Source organism: Uloborus diversus, chromosome 8 (assembly GCF_026930045.1).
Source record: "Uloborus diversus isolate 005 chromosome 8, Udiv.v.3.1, whole genome shotgun sequence".
In the NCBI taxonomy this organism is placed as follows: Eukaryota; Metazoa; Arthropoda; class Arachnida; order Araneae; family Uloboridae; genus Uloborus; species Uloborus diversus.
In genome coordinates this window covers 148,905,406-148,924,953 of record NC_072738.1, presented here as the reverse complement: position 1 = coordinate 148,924,953, position 19,548 = coordinate 148,905,406, and the positions used below count along the sequence as shown (strand labels likewise).

At 31.6% G+C, this 19,548-nt stretch overlaps 1 protein-coding gene across 1 annotated transcript in view; it reads left to right on the top strand.

Annotated features, from left to right (window-relative positions):
- Nucleotides 1–19,548, top strand: part of LOC129227824 (uncharacterized) — a 41,722-nt gene that overhangs the window by 13,115 nt on the left and 9,059 nt on the right. Inside the window, exons 4-6 of the mRNA XM_054862436.1 lie at nucleotides 2,091–2,321; nucleotides 3,902–4,057; nucleotides 12,259–12,341. Of these exons, the coding sequence (XP_054718411.1) occupies nucleotides 2,091–2,321; nucleotides 3,902–4,057; nucleotides 12,259–12,341 (470 nt within the window). The remainder of the gene's footprint in view (nucleotides 1–2,090; nucleotides 2,322–3,901; nucleotides 4,058–12,258; nucleotides 12,342–19,548) is intronic.

Below are 19,548 nucleotides of genomic sequence, written 5' to 3'. Positions count from 1 at the left end.
CATCTCGCTTATTAGCATGCCAAAAGACTGATCATTGCATACTGTCTGCAAAATCAAGAGTTTGTATTGATCTGCCTAAAACAAAATAAAGATGTCAAATCTTAAATCGTGTATAATCAAGTCCTCGTAAAATAATGTCGTTAAAATGAGGGTCTACTGTATAGTAAAAGGAATGATATGGAAAAAAAGTATTGGTATATGAGAGCTGTTGCTATATGCTGTGCTTACTATAAATGTTGAAAGGAAATAATTTGAAAATTAATGATGGTAAAGCAAGTGCATGTAAGTTAAAATACATTTTTGAAAGTATTGATGAAGTGAAAAAGTTGGAAGTTTAAATTCAAATTGTAAAATGTACACTGTAACCCAACTATACTGTGATTACACTGAAAATAAAAACAAAAAAGCATTTACCATATTCTCCTGTGAATTATTCACGGCATCATATAATTTGCAGGCCTTAAAATTGGCCTGAAGAAGAAAAAAATCTTTGTATAATACTGTTAAAAAATGAATTTGTTCTGATTTAACATACAATTTTAGCAACTAAATTGAAAACGTGAAGAAGCAATAATTTTTAAGGTATAATCAAAATTAGTCTAAAAAATAATGATTTCTTCTTGAAATCGTGACTATGATATGCTAATTACTTAAAGACAAAAAGTGAAGACAAAAAAGCAAGCGATCTAGTTTATTGCAAATGGAGTTTACTTCTTGCATGAGTGTAAGATGGTTTATGTTATGCAGCATGAATTGGGTAATAGGAAAAAAATTAATCTATGTAAAATAAATAACCCTACAAGCTACAAAACGGTCTCTATTGGCAAATCCTGCTGAAAATTGAGGTCCTATGCATTGAGGGGAAAAAAGAAAAAGCACAGATAATTCGCACCTCATTAATTTTGCACTTTTTTAGCAGATACTCCCCAAATAATACGCAGGAAAATAGTTTCATTTGAAGTATTCCCTCAAAAAGTTTTTAGAGGGGGGGGGGGGAGTAAGAGACATATTTTTTCATTTCATAACAGCTTGAAAAATATTTATTAAAATAACTTATTTTATTCATTTTTTGTGTTTTTAGCTTTCATTTTTACATTCCTTTTCCTTTCATTGTCAGAAAGTGAACCAAATAAAGTAAGCATGTGTCAGGTTTTTAACGGAATATTTTCCCTCTTAAGCATAGGGATTAACTTTGCCCCTGTGATGATGTTTCATAAAGTTTGAAGTATAGAGAGGAGGGGAGACACATCAGATAGGGTTAAACACTAGTGCTTGTTATTTTTAATCTATGCCCAAGAACTTCAATTTCACAAAGTGAGGACGACATTTACACCTCGCCACTGGAGATTTTTGACTTTTTAAATATGAATGGTTTTTATTACATTGTCTTAGCTGGTGGAAGATAAGGAGAAGAAGGAATGCCATTTAATGTAATATTTAGAAAGGGAAAAACTTATTATGTTTTAAATGGTTTTTGTATGGTTATGTTTTACATGATTTTTTAACAAAAATTATTTTTAAAATCCTGGATTGGACAATAATTAATTGATGATAAAATGTGAGCACTTATATTTTAAAACTAGCAAAATTTAAATTTTTATTCCTATTTTTAATGTATCATATTCTATTAAGTCAATAACTCCAGTATGCTTTGATCATTTGAACACATGCATGTTGTTGTAGAAAAGTTGGCTACTATATTTTAAAATAAATTCATGTATAATATTATTGAAATTTTTAATGAAGGATGTAACTAGATTAAAATTGCCTGTATAAAAGTTTTTTTAACATTAATAAAATACTCTTATACATTTTATTTTGTTTTTGATATTTGCTCACATAATAAAGTTTTACTAAAAATATAGTTTTGGACCCTTTTGGGCAGCATGGTAAAAACCAGCTTTTACCTTAGTGTCTGAAACCGTGCTACCGTGTTTGAAATGTGTTTCACTTATGATAATTTAAAAGATGAAATCTCAATGATCAAATAACTTTTGAACAGCTTTAAATGGATTTCAAAATTTTTATTTATTCTTATTGTGATTTGAAACTTCTATGTATTTCAACCTACATTACATCTATTTTTGAAGGCTCAACAGCAAGCCTTGCTTGTGTAAAGCAACATGTTGATGAAATAGTAGTTGCAGATGATTGTAGAGCTGATATTACGGAAAAAAAGCTTGAACAGAAGGAAGCAGATTTCAATTCTGAAGAAGATGCTTTTATTAAGAAAATAAAAAAAGATGATTTGTTCAGTATTCCTGAGTCTAATGAACATTCAAAAGCTATCCAAAATCTTGAAAATATTTTTGATAGTGAAGGTAACTTGTTTGCACATCTTTCATTTTTAATTTTTGACTCTCTTTTTTTAGATTTAATTTCTTTTTAGCTTCTGTGAAGTAAGTATATATGTTGCATAATTTTTTTGAACAGAGAAACAGGATTGATACTTATCGTCGCCTCAGAGCAACACTAAGACACCTAATCCCAGAAATAACACTAAGATATCCTACTGTTGATCTGAGGCGACGATATGCATAATACTCTCACAGAATGATACTTTTATGCATACACTCTAAAGCACATGCTTACACAATGAATTGAGAATGATACTTTTATGCATACACTCTAAAGCACATGCTTATACAATGAATTGAAGAACAGTTATGAAAAGTTTTAGTACTTAACTTATGATTCATGTGTCTCAGAGAAAATCTGGAAGACAATCAGAATTTCAAATTTTCCTCAAAATGTTGGGAAAAACTCCAACTTTACATAAAACTTAATTTTCTAAGATCAAATTTTGCCATTTTTAGGGGCATTCAGAGTATATATTTTCACCAAAATAAATCTGCAGTACTTATGTAATATTGAGAGTACATCTGGAAATCCTGTTAATTACTTAATTAGTATCTAGCTTCAATCATTGAATTTGCAATGAAATAATTATTTTTTCAAGCCTGGTAAGTAAAAAATTTGAAATAAGTAAATAAATATCTTTGTGCAGAGAAGTAAATGAAAATCTACAACTTTTATTTCACAAAATTAGCAGGTTGCTTTATACAGGGTTTAAGAGAACCCATTTTTCAATGCAAAATAGTGAGCTTTTGGACATAAAGATAGCCAAAAGGCTTTTACCAGGTATTAAACGTTAGATGTGTGTCCACGGTTAAATGATTTGAAATGTGCATTTGCATTAAAATTGATTCCTATTATTGAAAAATAGTTGCTGCCATAAAAATAGCTTTTTTCCCCCTGTTTAAAATTTTATTTCAAAAAAGTGTTATAATCAACATCAAAATTCCCATTCTGAAAAAAAAAAAAAAAAACACGATGCGATTTAAAAAGAAAGTTAAAAAATCACAAACCCTGTTCACCTGGGAAGGGAAATTTTTAGGGTAGTTTTTTTTTTAATGTCACTTGTTTTCTGTATAATAATAAGAGTGGAATTTCAGATTAAACTTCTAACAGTATTTAAAATTTATTTAAATATTCCATGCTGTATATTCAATTTCATTAATTTTATCTCTTCATTCTGTAACTCTAGTTTTTGAATGATATTTTAATCAAGAAAGAAATTTTGTCCTGCAGCTGTTTGAAAATATTTTTGGAGAGGGGAACTGTGTAATGTGGATTTTTTCACAATTAAAAGTTTGTTTTGAATCACTTTGCTGCAAGCAAGGTTAATGGGGAAAAAAAAACTACCTTACCCTTTTTAAATTATAATCATTCTTTCTAAAAAGAAAAACCCACGAAAATAGGGTGAATTTGCTGCTCACTAGTTGTTGTTGCACATAGCAAGAGCACCGGCCTGCCCCCCCCCCTCCCCCGATTCGGCACTGTGACGTCTCAGTGTATTTTGATTATTCGTGGTATAAATAAACGCATTTTTGTGTTATAGATAGTGATAAAGATTTGGACTTGCTAATAGAGACAAATTCAAATTGTTCAGCTGATTCTATACATACCAGTGATTTATCAACATATGATGATACAATAAGTATTTCATCTGAAGATGAAGAAATTTTGGGGAAAAAACACATCTCTGTAAAAGAAGGTAAGTTCAGAAAGTTTATTAGCATTTTTATGTTTTATGTGCTACATGATGATAGAATTTCACAGGAAGATGTGGTTATTGGGTAGTTAAATAAGTTCTCACTTAGGGTGACTACGGGTAGAGCAAAACAATTTTCCCTGACTTTTCCACGACAAGCGAAAAATGTTTCTGAGAGGTTTCACTTAAGACCTGGTTTCTTATCCTCTTCCACCTATACTTCAACGTAACTTTAACGTATGGTTTTACAATAAATAAACAACAGCAATAGCATGACATAAGTTTTAGAGATGCGAATTTGTTGGGGGGAAAATGAATTTAAATAATTGGTTTATTTAATTTCATAACACTAAAAAAAAAAAAATCATTATCAAAGGAATGTGTTTCCTATTTAAATTAGTTACCTTCAGCTCACCCCACTTAAGAAAAAAAGTAAACCTAAACATTTTTTTAAGACTCTAGTTTTGAAAGATATAAAGGAGGGGGGGGGGGGGGGTATCCCTTAACCCACACTCTTTCCTTCAACTAAAACAATAGCTTAAAATTGGGCTTTACAAGTTCAATTTTGTAAAAATTGGGGAACGGAAGAACTCGAAACTTAATAAACCAAAGTAGTATTTTTAATACTCCAGCTTTGAAAATAAGCTTAATTTTTTTGGGGGGAGGGGCGGGGGGGGGGACCCCTTGCTCTAGTGTCGGCAAAGATGGCCTACAAGTGTTTAGATTTCAATTTTGGAAATTTTTTGAAGGGAGAGCACTTGAATCTATTCCCTTTGCATGGGCGTCTCGAGACCGGGGGTCCGAGGAGTCCAGACCCCTTAGTAATTGAGAGTCAGACCCCCACAAAAGTTGAAATTTGTAAAGATAAAATCTATTACTATCGTTTACTTAACTTATTACTGTTTTCATTCCAAAAAAAAAAAAAAAAGATAATGCACAGTTACATTACACATAATTTAGTATGTGAAATGTAGTTGTGAAATGATTTATTATTGTGTAATTAAAACAAAATGAACTTCGCCAGCACAAAAGGAAAGTAACTATCTGCAGTAAAAGCTTAGAAGCAAAGAATTGCATCTGAAACTTTGCTAATTATAGCCAGAAGTCAAAATTACCTCGGAAGCAGGTCCTTCATTTTTATAGAAGGGGGTGGGGGGCAAATTGTATATGCTCAATGTAATTTATCCCCCCCCCCCCCAAAAAAACAAAAACAACCACACCCACTTGCATGGAAATACATTATTTTCTCAAAACTAGGGCCTGCTTGCAAGACAAGGATCAGCCATAAAGACATAGCAATGGTGAAGGAAATCCCATGTAGCTACTTAGAGTCTGCAGTGAAGAAAGGAACATAATCCAAGCCTAGCCTAAAACAAGGGTTTCAATGAGAGGAAAATGTACTGAGCTGGAATTCAAAATAAGACTGAATAAATGCTGTGGTTATATCTTATTGAGAAGATCAATAGAAATTATTTAATTTCTCTGTGATTTGCAATAGAAGGACAGAAATCTTAGGGTTATATATATAAATTATGTTGCGGAAGACGCTTAAGATCCCCAAGAAACTTTCCGGGGGTTTTACAAAACTCCTGCAACAGCAAAAGAAGACCACCTCTTTTTACTGATATGTCGCATCCTCCCCCTTTTTAAAGAAGTTGACCCTCCAATTTCATTTTAATGATATAAAAAAGAAAAACCTTCTCAGTTTTAGCAAGAAGTTCTGTCTAGAACTAGACGAGCCTACTTTCCTGTATACCCATACTACTTTCTTGTACGTGATCAATAATATTCAGTAAATTACCGCCATTAGCCAGGGCTAAAGCAGAAATACATGAAATACACCGCCACCAGCTCAGTCATTTCCAGCCGAAGACTGCGGTTTCGTGCTTATTAGCACTCATCAGCCCGGCATAGGAACTAGGTTTACTGAATATATCTTGCCTCGCGTTCAATCTTCGAGTTGAACCGAACCATTGCTTCAGTCACTCGTCTGGTCTGCTAATTCTATATTAGCTACCAGTTTGTTTTGCACTCTTGGCTTCTTTAAGAGGTTTTCCCTCCCCAGCTCAGTCACTTTCTTATGCCGGGCTGATGAGTGCTAATAAGCACAAAACTGCAGTACTCGGCTGGAAATGAGTGAGCTGGTGGTGTATTTCACTGATCAATAATCTCAAAAATAGCTAAAATCGCAAATGTTTTCCAACATATTTTTTAAATACTTTAAACTGATTTCTAAGAATAAAATATTCCTCACTCATCTAAAAAAAATTAGAAAAAAAAAACGAACAAATAGCAGCAACTTTTAAACAAAGCAGCTAATACACTTTTTTCCATTAAAATTTTTTTTAACAGCTTTCAAAACGAAAAAATAATAATTAAAATTTATAAGCTCATTAAAATAAATACATCATATAAAAAAACGTTTCTTTTTCCCCTGTTCCCAAAAACAATTTTTTAAATGAATTCATGCACTTAACAAAATAAATAAAAACAATAAAATGTCAACTTAAAGAAATAATTTTCATTGTCAAAAAAAAAAAAAAAAATGTCTGCGCATATCTTTAGCATAAAAATAAAAACAAGTCAGATCAACAATAATTATTTCACAGTCAAAACCATAGCTGCGGAGTCGGAGTCAATCTCATTTCGGGGGTAAAGGAGTCGGAGTCGAATATCTAAGAATCGGAGTGAGTCATTTGTCCTCCGTGTATAAATTTTTGCCAAAGCTACGAAGTCAGAGTCGAAGTCGGGGAGTGGGAGTCCGATTAATTGTCGGGCACAGGAGTCGGAGTCGAGTGCCTCTAAATTCTCGGAGTGGAAGTCTGGAGTTTAGCATCAAGAGCTATTTCCAACAAAATTTGTTTGAAGTAAATCCACCTTCAAGTACGGAATCTACATTGACTTTCAGTTTTCCCGTAGGCGCTAATATTAAGGGATTTGAACTGTTCAAAATTGAACGGAAAATTGTTCAAATCAAAAAGGTATTTTATATACAAGTTTTTCATCAAAAGCTTTTTCCTACAAAGTTCGTTTGAAGCAAATTTGCCTCACAGTTCGGAATTGCCTTGAATTCCCCCGTCGGCGCTAATGTTAAGTTTTTTTGAACTGTTCAAAATAGAACAAAAAATAGTTCAAATCAAAAAGTGAAATATGGGAATGAGGTGTCCTCGCCGAGATCTTTCGAACAAAAAAAAATTTTTTTCTAATCGGACTATTCATTCAAAAGTTATTAGGGGGGGGGGGACAGACAGACAGACCGACAGACATTTTCCCCCATCTCAATACCCTACTTTCCAATTTTTAATTTTTCAATATTTATTTAATTACTTTATTCATTTTTGACTTTTTTTTTTTGTTTTTTGTGATATTTTTAAGATGCATTAAGCCTTCTTTCATGCTTTTTTCTTCTTTTTCTGACTTTTACTGGGAAAGTAGGCTAAAAATGATGTAGATAATTAATAAATGGGCAAATATAACAAATTTGAAAAAAGAGTACAGTGGGCTCCCTTTATCTGAACACTCTCTAATGCATCAGTTCCCAACCGGTGGTTCGCAAGAGAAATAAAGGAAGTTTGTGAAAATATTGTAATGGTGGAATTTTAACATTTTTGTTTGAGATGAGATCTCATGTTCAAATGTTTTTTGTTCTTCATTTTTTTTTCATTTGTCTCTTGCACATTCGATACTCTTTAGACGAGCATACTTGCTGACATATTTTGTAAATTTCAAGAAATAAGTATGTTATTACGAGGAGCGGGTTTTTACCGTTTTCATTGAGCATACGATAGAATTGAAGAAATTTTGAAAAGATTCACATTTTGAACGCAATGAAAGCATACGAATTTTTTGATTTTCTCTGCAGCTTTTTATCAGAAAACTGGATTAAATTTGATGAAAATATTTCATGGATCATATTGCTGCCTCAGAGCAACAGTAGGTTATCTTAGTGTTATTCCTGGGATGAGAGGTCTTAGTGTTGCTCTGAAGCGATGATATGCAAACGTCTGAAACATTTATTGTTAATTTTTAACATTCAGTTTTTTCACCTTTGGAGTATGATGAGGTGTGGTGTACCGAAAATGCGTAGAAGTGCAATTTCGCTACTGTTTTGTTGCTGAAATTTTCACATTACCTAAATGACAATGTTCTTCGAACTGATGAAAAAGAGAGGGCATAGATCGAACTCAAAAATGTTTCCCTGGGTGAAAACTTGTGACAGTGTGAGGGTACGCAGTAAAAAATTAATGAAATTAGACCTCCCAACTTGAATTTTCTCCGTATGTAAAAAAGGAATTTATGAAATTTGTGCAGAAAAATTCTCTTGTAATAAGTAAACATATTTATTTTCAGTAAAAATTACCTTTTATGCAGTCATTAGACTTAATTATAAGCGTTATTATTGTTTCTCAAAAATAAAAAAATAAAAATAATTAGGCCTTTTATTCTGCAAGTTTGGTATGAAGACTAGAAAATTCCTCAGCATTCAAACGATTAATGTACGCAAATTATCTCTATCAAACAAGTAGACTTGTAGTCCTTTTCAACAAGACATACATTTAGAGACCTTTCAAATTTTACTGGTAAAAAATATCATTTAGTTAATCTAAGACAATTTTATAAAAGGTGTGTTTAAAGATCATTCTTCAATTGACTTCTGATTTAGTACCACCAGTAAATGTACTGTTGTATCATAAAAAGACATTTTGAATTTTATTAAAGTTTTGGACAAATGTTTCTACCTGAAAAAGGATTTTCAACATGTACAGAGTTAAACATAGAAGCAAATTAAGTGCTGAATTCAATGCAAGACTGAAACTGTCATATATTTCAGCCAAACTTTGAGCTTTTTTGTTCCACAACCATCCCGTTAATTTTTTTTTTTTTTTTTCAAAGTTGAATAAAGCCCAATAAAATATAATAACTGGGTTTGTTTTTAAATAAATTAGTTTTGCTTTCTTTTACTAGCCATCATTTTAGTTTGTAGCAATGTTTGTCCTTAAAAATTTTTTTTTTTTTCGTAATTATGTTTTCATAAATGTTTTGAACTAAAGAGCAGCATCAAACTAAAAAATGCTCAGAAATAATATTGCGATTAATTTTTTTTTTTTTTGCTTGTTGCTTATTACTTATTGCACAAGGGGTTCGCCAACTTCCTTCAGTTTTGAAAAGGGTTTGCAATAGAGAAAAAGGTTGGGAACTGCTGCTCTAATGGTGAACACCCCGATATTCTGAACACATTTTGATGGTCCCGGCAGAAATTCATAGACTTAACATAGGCTAACCTCTCTGTACTCTGAACACCCTATAATCTGAACACCCCAGTATTATGAACGCTATTTTCAATCCCCTTCGATTATCACCTTTCTATATACTGAACATGTTCACAATTGGTAGTCGGGAATTCCTATGAATCAAATAGGAAATCCTAAAATACATTCATGATTTTATCACTGATTGAATGGCATCAAAGAGAAAAAAATTTTCCTGGGTATTACTGCATCACATGAAATCATTCAACTGAGCAATATGAGCTTGAAGTTTCTGCCACTGAACTATATTTCAAGAATCCAACCATTGTATCAAATTTTCAAGACCTTTTAAAGTATGATAACCTTTAAGCAAAATGCAACTGAGAATCACCTAGAAAACAGATTCAAAATAACTTTTTTTTTTCCAGGTATTGCACCGATATAGCTGTATTGTAATATTTTATTGTTGAATGTTATGTCAAACTTTTTAAACTAAAAAAGAAATAAATACATGCAGCAGTTTAGGTCCTACCGAGTTGAATTAGACATCGCACAAGCCACTAATCCAAAATTCAAGACCTCTACCTCAGTTACTGGCATAGCTCACTGGGCAAAGTACTGAACATAGTCCACTACTGCAATATATACATGCAATTATCCAGTCTCACTCTATAATAAACACCCTCATAGTCTGAATACTTTTCTTCGATCCCATGAGTGTTCAGAATAGAGAGAGTTCACTGTATTTCTTTTCTTTTTTTTTTTTTTTATTAATGCAATCTTAAAATATTATTTAAGAACATCTAGACTGTGTATTATTAAATTATATTACTTGGGCGACCAAAATCTGTTTTAAATTAAAAAAAATTCTGAAATACAGCGAGAGAGATTTAAAACATTGTGTAATGAATATTCACATCAGAAGTTCTAAGTGCTTGAATTTAAGAAGAAAAAAGAGAGACACAACTTTATTAAGAGATTCAGGAGGCATGATACTTAAAATTTAGTGAAAAAATAAATCTAAAGTATCAGTGTAAAATATTACACTAGTTCAAAATTTTAGATGTATTTTTACTTAAGCTACAGACGTATTTCAAGCAAATACGTCTGGAAATCTGGCTGGAAATTGAAAATTTCTGTATAGAAAACGTAAGGAGTCAAATGGTTTTGGAAAAGAAAAAGTCTCCTCAAGCCTTATCTTTTCAGTTTACTTCATCAGATGTAGCCTAAAATTGTGTTTTTGAAATTTTGATTTTGAAAGCGAGGGAGAGTATCCAAATCCTATTCCTTCCCCTAACATCAGCAACAATGCCTACAATTACACATTTAGAGTTTCGGTGTCAAAAAACTTACAGGAGATCTCCTGCACCGTAATCCCAGAGACACACCCTTTCCCCCACTATCAAAGATAATCTTAACTTTTGATTTCAGGGCTTCAACTTTCAAAATAATTTTAGAGATCACCTGAATCTTCCCTCCCACTGATAGCACTAAAGAGCTTCTGAAACTTCGTGTTTAGACTTCCACTTTCGAAAAAAATTTGGGGAAGAAGCCTTTATACTCCTTTTCCCAACACCATCGAAAGTCATGTAAATTCAACTTTCCGGAGCATCAATTTAAAAGAATTGTTTGTTCCTAAACATGGTCTACTGTCGTAATTTAAAATTTCGATTTTGAAAAAATTCCATAGTGGGCCTCTGAATCTCGCTTCTCCCAAACATCATCAAAAATTGTCTAAAACTGCATTTATGGAAAAATAATTTCAAAAAACCCCAGACCCCCCTTCCCCATTTCTGAGTCAATATTATGCTTTTGTAGGTTAACTAAGTTCAAAATACACAAAAATTATTAAATCATCTTGTCTTGTATTAACACTTCATTAAAGTATCTTAGAAAAAATTCACAACAGGAAAATAAAACAAAATTTTGCATTAAATTTTACTATAAGTGCATAGAGTTGCACACATATTTTCTGTTTTCAAAAGATGATGCGTTCTTTTTTTTTTTTTTTTTTTTTGCTCTAACTGATCATGGTAGCATACATGCCAAAAAATGTACGGGTGTTAGAGCCATTTTATGCCTTGACCCTAGTGCTCTTGAACTTCTTCAGTTATTTCTTTCTCTTGTCACTTAAAAATTTTCCATAGTTATGAACACTGTGGATGCCAATGGTGAGGATACATGTACAAATATAAATATTAAGTAATCAAGCAAGTTAAATAGTATGATGAAACTTTGTCTGAAATATGCTTTTTGGACTGTTTTGAAATGACTGATAAAAAAAAGAATAAAGATAACAAACGACTTGGATTTTTTAATTTTAGAAAAACTTAGTTGGTCTGCCTTGTGCATTGTTGTATTGATTAGGGACCGTCTATTTATGAGTTACACTTTTTTCCTTCATATTTGACCCTTTTCCTCCCTTTGTCACAAAATGCTGCCCCTCATGTTACGTCCTCTCCTCTTCTTATCACATGTCACTCTTTAGTACATTGCCTGTATTCAAAATGGATGCTGTCACTCTTCTTGTTACCCCCCCCCTCCCCACCCCTGTTTTTCATTGCTCAAAATGTGACATTATTTGTGGACAACAACAAAAAATGTTACATTGATTTTAAAAAGGAAAAAAATAATAACTTTAGAAAATTTGAGTTACATTTTGAAAAATGTTTTTACAAATTGTTGAATTTGTTATCTATCTTTAGAGCTCTGTTGTTTACTTTGCATGAATTGGATTTTACACTTTCCAATAATGTGTAATATTCATGAAAACATTTGAGGGGAGGTGGATAGATTTGGTTGTTCCAAAAATTACCAACAAGGCTAAAAATAGGTTTGGTTTAAACCATAGTTTAAACAAATGTGGTGTAAACCAAACAATCCTGTCTGTTATACTTGAAATTTTATCTAGTCCTTGATGATAATTGAAACATAATTTATATTTTTTTGCTTTAGCTACAGAAATTTGTTATGGCACTCCAGTTGCATCTGATAGTAAGAATATGGGACATAGCAGTAGTTTTGAAAAACTTACCAAGGTAATATATTTTTAAAAATTTAATGTTTAAGCCTTAAACAGTTCAAACAAGATATAAAGATTTTAAAGCAATAATCTGTGCTCTTTCGGGAAAATTTTCAACATTGAAGTCTAAAACATGCAATTTTAGCAAATTAGTATGCAAGCCAGGTCTAAAAATGGAGGGTTTCATTTGACGCACCGGGAATTTTACTGTAAGCCGTAGTGTAGCTTTTAAAAGAGTTCAAGCACCACGCTGTATATTTTGGGTGATACATGCAACTGCACCGGTAGCAGAAAGTTACGCATCGGGAAAGTGTATTTTAGGATAAAAATATTTTGTACGGCATATAGTTAATTTCAAGGGTAATCAATTCAAAGTCATTTTTAACTTCTTGCTGTACAAAAAAAAAATGGGTCTGGAGAGGTCTAGGAATTTTGCTTTTTCAATTATTATACGGATTTTTTAAAATGATTTTACCTTGTACGGCATTAGCATATTTTCTTTTTATATATAATTACATTTTTTTCAATGCTGTATCACTTTATTGGTACGAGGTTGAATATATGGGGGTGCCCACCCCTCCTTTCAGAACAAGGATTTCAGGTCATGTGAAAATGTAGGGCATTAATTGAGAAATATTAAATATTCAAAATAAATTTTAAGAAGAATGCCATCTAAAAATTATGGTCCATGATAATATTATTAAAAAAACATTAATTTTATAATAACAATTATTTTTTTACATTAGTTTAATTTATTTCTGTACGGCAATAAGTTTTTTTGATATATGCCGGCATATATTATCTTTCTATACTATTGCCATATAAAATGAGTGGTACAACAATATAATAACTAATTTTAAACAATGAGCTAAAATTGATAAATTGAAAAAATGTTTAAATTCAGTTGGGTTGACTGAAGGAGTAAATTGGTAATATAATACGGGTTTTGAGCTTGCCTAAGGTTGAAAAAGAAAAAAATAATAATGCCGTACATTTTTAAGTAAAGAGTCAATAGTAGCTGAAGTGTTTTTCAACGATTTTTTAAGGGCATTTTTTTTGTCATAAATTTTTGTACGGTATTAACATAATTTTATTAAAAATATGTAACTCTTATAAAAAATTTTAATGCCGTACCTTTTACGTGGGACTTCAGTTCTTTTTCTCCAGACCAAGCGTGAAAGATCTATGGCATTGAGATCTGTGTTGTTCTGCTTTGAAAAATCGTCCAAAAAAAAACTCGTATGTTTTGGTAAACTTTTTTTTTTCTGAAGAGGGCAAAATGTTTGTACTATAGCGCCCTTAAGCTTTAAAACAGAAGCTTTCATCTTTTTATGGGATAGTTTTAGGAAACGTTACAGGCCGGATAAAATCCAAAATAAAGGTGTTTTTCAAAATTCCCTAAAAAATGAAAAAATCACTCTGCTCTCAAAGTTTTTTTTAAATCTTGATTAAAATTAAATTTCCAACACTCGGATATGAAAAAGATTTCTGTAACTCAATTAGTTTTCATCTGTGAAGTAAAAAATGCTAAAATTTGCCAAAAATCCATACAACCTTATATAATATTTTTTACCAAATGAATTATCAAAAATTGGGCTCCGAGGTGCACATTTTGGGCAAAAGTTACCCCTGTGTACCAAATGGTTCCTTTCTAGGTCTTACTGTATTCCCTGAAAATACACACACACAGATTGGATATTCAAAATTCTTTTTTTAATATATGGGTCATTCTCTAGAAATGTGGAATTTTCTGTCCCATGTTCGCTGCAACCTCATAAATCTTTTTAAAATTTTTTTTTTAAATACTATTTATTTGTCACCTTCTACCGAACAAAGCAACATGGATTTAAGTGATAGACAATACCTATTTTTGTCGAGACTTAAAAATATACTAAAAAGTCATTACCATCCACTGTCGCTGGACTCAATGTTTGTCTTTTGTGATCTAACTATACTGCAAATAAAGCTAAAAAATACTTTGAAAACATTTCTTCATAATTGCCTCACATAATGAAATTTAAAACAAAGTTTCTTTTTTGTTTGATTGCAATTTTGAAATTTTAATGAAACAGTTTTAATTTGTCCCTGACATTTTGCATCATTACCACCTAACAGTTTTACTCTTTCATAACTACTTGGTGGTACTATTAACCCGAACAGTATTCAGTTTTAGTAGCAGCACCTTAAGTTTGTTTGAAAAGCAAAAATTGGAAATCTTCATGCATCTTGCTTAGATGTGTAGCTATCAAATTAAGTAGAAAATTTTTTATTGATGACATTACCATCGATACCTATTGATAGTTATTTTAAACATTATTATGTGTATTTTTGTTTTTTATTTGCTTATTAGATGAACCTTTGATCAAAATGTAAATAATTTTTAGAATGGTAGCTACAGTCTAGCTCATGCCATGTAAAATAAAGTGAAATATCATTACCAGGGGCAGCATTTCAGCATTTCATTCGGGAGGTCAAGTTTCTTAAATATATATTACCACAGTGCGGTCCCAAACACACATTAGCTAACAGGAAGTGGTCATAAAATCGGTATAATATGACTAAAAATTAGTGTTTAGAAACAATTAAAATTTTTAATCACTTTCTAATAAGTTGTTATACAAAACATCTCGATACTAAAGTTTTATACCTTTTGGAAAAGTTTTAATGCATGAGTTTTAGAATTCAGAAGAGGCAAGGAATCATGTAACTAATCTATCAGTGTTCAGTACCCAGTGACGTGCTGTTTTGCCAGTACAGCTAAACATAAAAGATGATGAAAAGGTTCATGCCCTTCAGCATCTATGAATTTTTTTCTCATTCTTCTTCTTCTTCAAGGATTAGGCAAAAAGCCTGTTCCGGCTTCTTGGTCGCCTCACCGCTTCCTGGGCCTACTACGGTCTCGTTTGCCCCTTGGTCTGTAATAAAAGGCTGCTCTTGGAAGTCTCCCTCGTGTCATACGTCGAACATGGTTTTTCCAATCGTTACGATATTCCGCAATTTTTTCATTGAGACTGAATATCTGTAATTCCCTTCGAACAGATTCATTCCTTATTTTATCTAGGATAGTGCAGTTCTTCAGTGATCGCAAATACTTCATCTCTGCTGCTTGAAATCAACTAGTTTCTTGACTGTTCAAAGTCCATGTTTCAGAACCATATAGTAAGATTGGCACTGCCATAACCTTATAGAACTTCAGTTGTGTTTCCTTTCTCGTTTTTCCCTTTAGGGTTCTTGTAAGGGTTCCACATATATGTTCAAACCTATGTAGTTTGTTTTGGACATCATTGTCGTGGTCAAAGGTGATGTCACATCCTAGGTAGTTGAAGTGCTTCACCTGTTCAATAATTCTATTATCAATAACAATTTTACTTCTAATTGGCTCTTTACCCCTAAATGCCATTGTTTTAGTTTTCGGGATTGAGATCTTCATATTATATTCTTGGCATATCTTGTGGAGCATGTAGGTGGATCTTTGAAGATGAGCCTTTCATATCAGACACACCATCGTTACTCTGGGCACACAAGTATGAAATATTTAGCCTATATGAGAAAATGTCTTCTTTAGTTAACATTAACCATGGTTCTCTATCAGTTTTCTATGTTCTGAAAATGCCGGAAAATACTTCATGAATTTCTAAGTCATCATCCAAATAACGAAAAACACTTTTTATAGTCTGGGAATATGTCGAGTTTCATCAAATAGTTTCTGAGAACCAGCGAGATTTTTTTAAATAAACATTGAATTGCGACTTTCATAAATTGAATTCACCCATTTTTTACCATTCTGCGCAAAAAATTTGGGGGTGCGATTGCCCCCTCTTGACCCCCCTATTTGCCGCCCCTGATCATTACCATAGCACAAAGTTCAAAGATTTGGATGGTAATGAAAGACTGAGGATAGAATAAAATTATTTGCTTTGTTTTTTTAATTATAAATGTTTTTACCTTTAAATTCAGTTCAATGAATTGTTTTCAATATTTTAAGTGCATAATTTTCTTAAACTTACATTTTAAAAATTATCTTATATAATAAGTACCTGTTGGGCAGTGGGGTGCTGTTATTTTTAATGGTCAATGGTTCCCAGTTAACTATCAGTTTGTAATGTACATTATATTTTAAATTGATTGGTTTTAAATGTAATTTGTCATAGGATGACAACTAATTCAGACCTTAATGTGCAGGTGTTGTTGATTCAAATCAAAGTCTGAGAGTCCACTTTATGTCCAGATCAAAAACAAAAAGTAATTTTGTTGGTCCACAGAAGAGGGCAAGCTCTAGATGGCCACAGAACACATTTTTTGCGTTATTTAAGATCCTCCTATGCTCATTTCTCATTGATATTTTTGTGTAGCAAAAGAGGAACATAATTCAGGAGAGAAACTCGCAGCATCTGTATTTAATGAAAAATAAATACATGAATAATGACATCATAGTATTCTGTTTTGAAAAAAACATAGCATTTTTACATTAATTTTACTGCATGTTTGCTTAAAGTTATTTTAAACATGTATAAGTCATTATTTTCTGTCAGGCTTTTGCTGTTACTTAATTGTAAACCTTAAAACCACTAAAAAAATTTTTTTTTTTTGGAATTTCTACATGATTTTTTAACATGGGATGGTAATGACACTTTTTGTCCTTTTTACAAACTAAAGCATCATTATCTGCAAAATAAATGTACATGTTTAGTGAACTATTGTAGTTTTACCAAGACACATATTTTGTCTTTCAAAAAAAAATGCTAACTGCAGCCTTCCTGAAAAAAGTTCAAAAATTAAAAATTCAGGATTGCAAAATTCCACATTGCAAGAGAATGACCAATATGTGTATATTGAAAACTTTTAATTTATTCAATTCAATTTTAAATAAATATTCTAAATGTTATTATTGTTATGATTCGTATACTTACTTGATTTTAATTTCAATGTAATAATCCGTGTTATGCGGTGTGAGAATTAAAATAAACACCATCGTTCATCTTTTTATGTCTAAAATATATTTATTATACAAACAATTTATGCATTTTTAAAACACCACACTCTTATTAATATAAGAAAAAGGCAGTTTAATTCAAAAACAATTTCATATCCTTTAGTAAATTTTGAATAAAAATACTAATGTAATTTATTGTTTGCATTCTTGTACGTGTAAATACTCGTATATACAGCATGACTAAAAAATTAAATAATGCAAGCATCCTAATTGAATTTTGCAAATACCATGCTATATCAACTTATCTGCAGTAATCTATTAAGTGATTGATTTTTATGATAAATAAAAAATGCAGTTTTTTTTTTTTTTTATCAAGTAAATACTTTTTTTCAGGCAGCATTTAGTTTTTCTTGAATTTTATTATCATCACTGAAAAAGTATGTATTTGCCTCACAAAAATATTTAACCGCATTTCTCCGTCCTCCAGAGTATCTTTTTTTTTTCGGTCATATGTTCCATGAAAAACGTATGGCATTATATCAATCATATTGTTATTTAAAGTAGTTTTAGAAAGTATCTTAAAAAGTTATGACATATCGAATGACCTGCAACCCTCGGTCTGAAAAGAGTGGTTGGTACCCCCATATTTTCATCCCCGCACCAATAAATTGGTACGGAATTGAAAAAAAATAAAATTATATATAAAAAGAAGAGAAAATATGCTAATGCTGTGCATGGTAAAATCACCGAAAAAGTCCGTAAAAGAATTAGAAAACCAAAAATTTTGGGCCTCTCCTGGCCCATTGTTTTTGTATGGCAAAAAGTTAAAAATGACTTTCAATTGATCATCTTTAAAATTAACTATATGCAATACAAAATCTTTTTATTTTAAAATAACCTTTCCCGATGCGGAACTTCCAGCTACTGGTGTAGTTGCATGTACCCCCCAAAATGTACGGCGTGGTGCTTGAACTCTTTTTTATGAGCTACACTACAGCTTACATTAAGATTCCTGGTAGGTCAAATGAGCCCCCCCCCCCCCCCCATTTTTCGACCTGACTTGTGTACTATATGTTTGAAATCATTGAGGTGAGCAAATGGGGAATGTTCAGCTGCTCTCTGTGGAAGTTTTAGATTTATAAAAGTATATCCTTGATAGCAAGTAATTAAGTTAAAACTCTGTAATTATTTCATGTGTATCACTAGTCATTGTTGTATAAATTGTTTTTTAGCTACATTAAGTTCTGAAAAAAAGCTGGAAGAAATTTTCTGGAAAAATTGCATCTCCTGAACCATGAGCAGAAGTTATGGAAAGTCATGGATTTCAAAACTCGAAATGTTGCAGATATCCTGTACTGTAAAAATATTAGTCCATAATGATACTTGATTAATTATTTTGGGAAACTTCAACTATTCATAATCTTGCGATACTTGATTAATTATTCTGGGAAACTTCTATTATTCTAGGTTCTTGGTAGAATTTAAAATGTCACCAAATTTGCTACAATCATTTTCGATATCTTGCACAATGCTCTTGTTCCCTACTTCAGAAAAAGGTACTTGCTTATTATTCTGTCTCTATTTTTTGTCTAAGAGAAATTATCACCAAATGCAGAGATACTGTCGATGACCATAGAAGGATGCTAAAAATTTTCATCAGAAATTAGTAATCTTGTTTAAAAGCTTGCTTATTTTATTTGGCTGAAAATTTTACCCATTAACAAAAGTTTTTACTTCTTTTGTTAGCTTCTAATGAAATAGGTAAAAAAGATACGAAAGTATGTTATGCTCTTTTGGGGATGTTGTTTCGATTATTAAGATTTTGCTGCAGCCGATAAATTTCAGACAATGGTCATTTTATTTTGGTTACGTTGTTAAAGTCAAAAAACATTAATATGTAGTCTTTGGCTTCAAAAAATAGCAACAGTTGAAAATATTGCATAGAGTTCAAGCCACCAAATAAATAAAAAAGTGATTAAATAGTATTTGAAAGTTCCATTAAAATGTAAAATAATCTACCGAGTCCTTTTACTAATTTCTAATCTTGTAAAGCAACAACGTCATCACTCCCCGACGCTCATTTACATTACTTGCAAAAATAATGATACGGTAGATAATCTACTAATAAATGAAACTATATATGTTTTTTTTTTTTTTTGAAAAATAATATTTGCACTTTGCACAATAAAAAACGAATTGCTTACTACTTACAAATAAAGCAAAACGACTATTCATTTTGAGCACGGAGCACATTAAAAGCCTTGATATTCACTGTGAATTGGAAAAACCA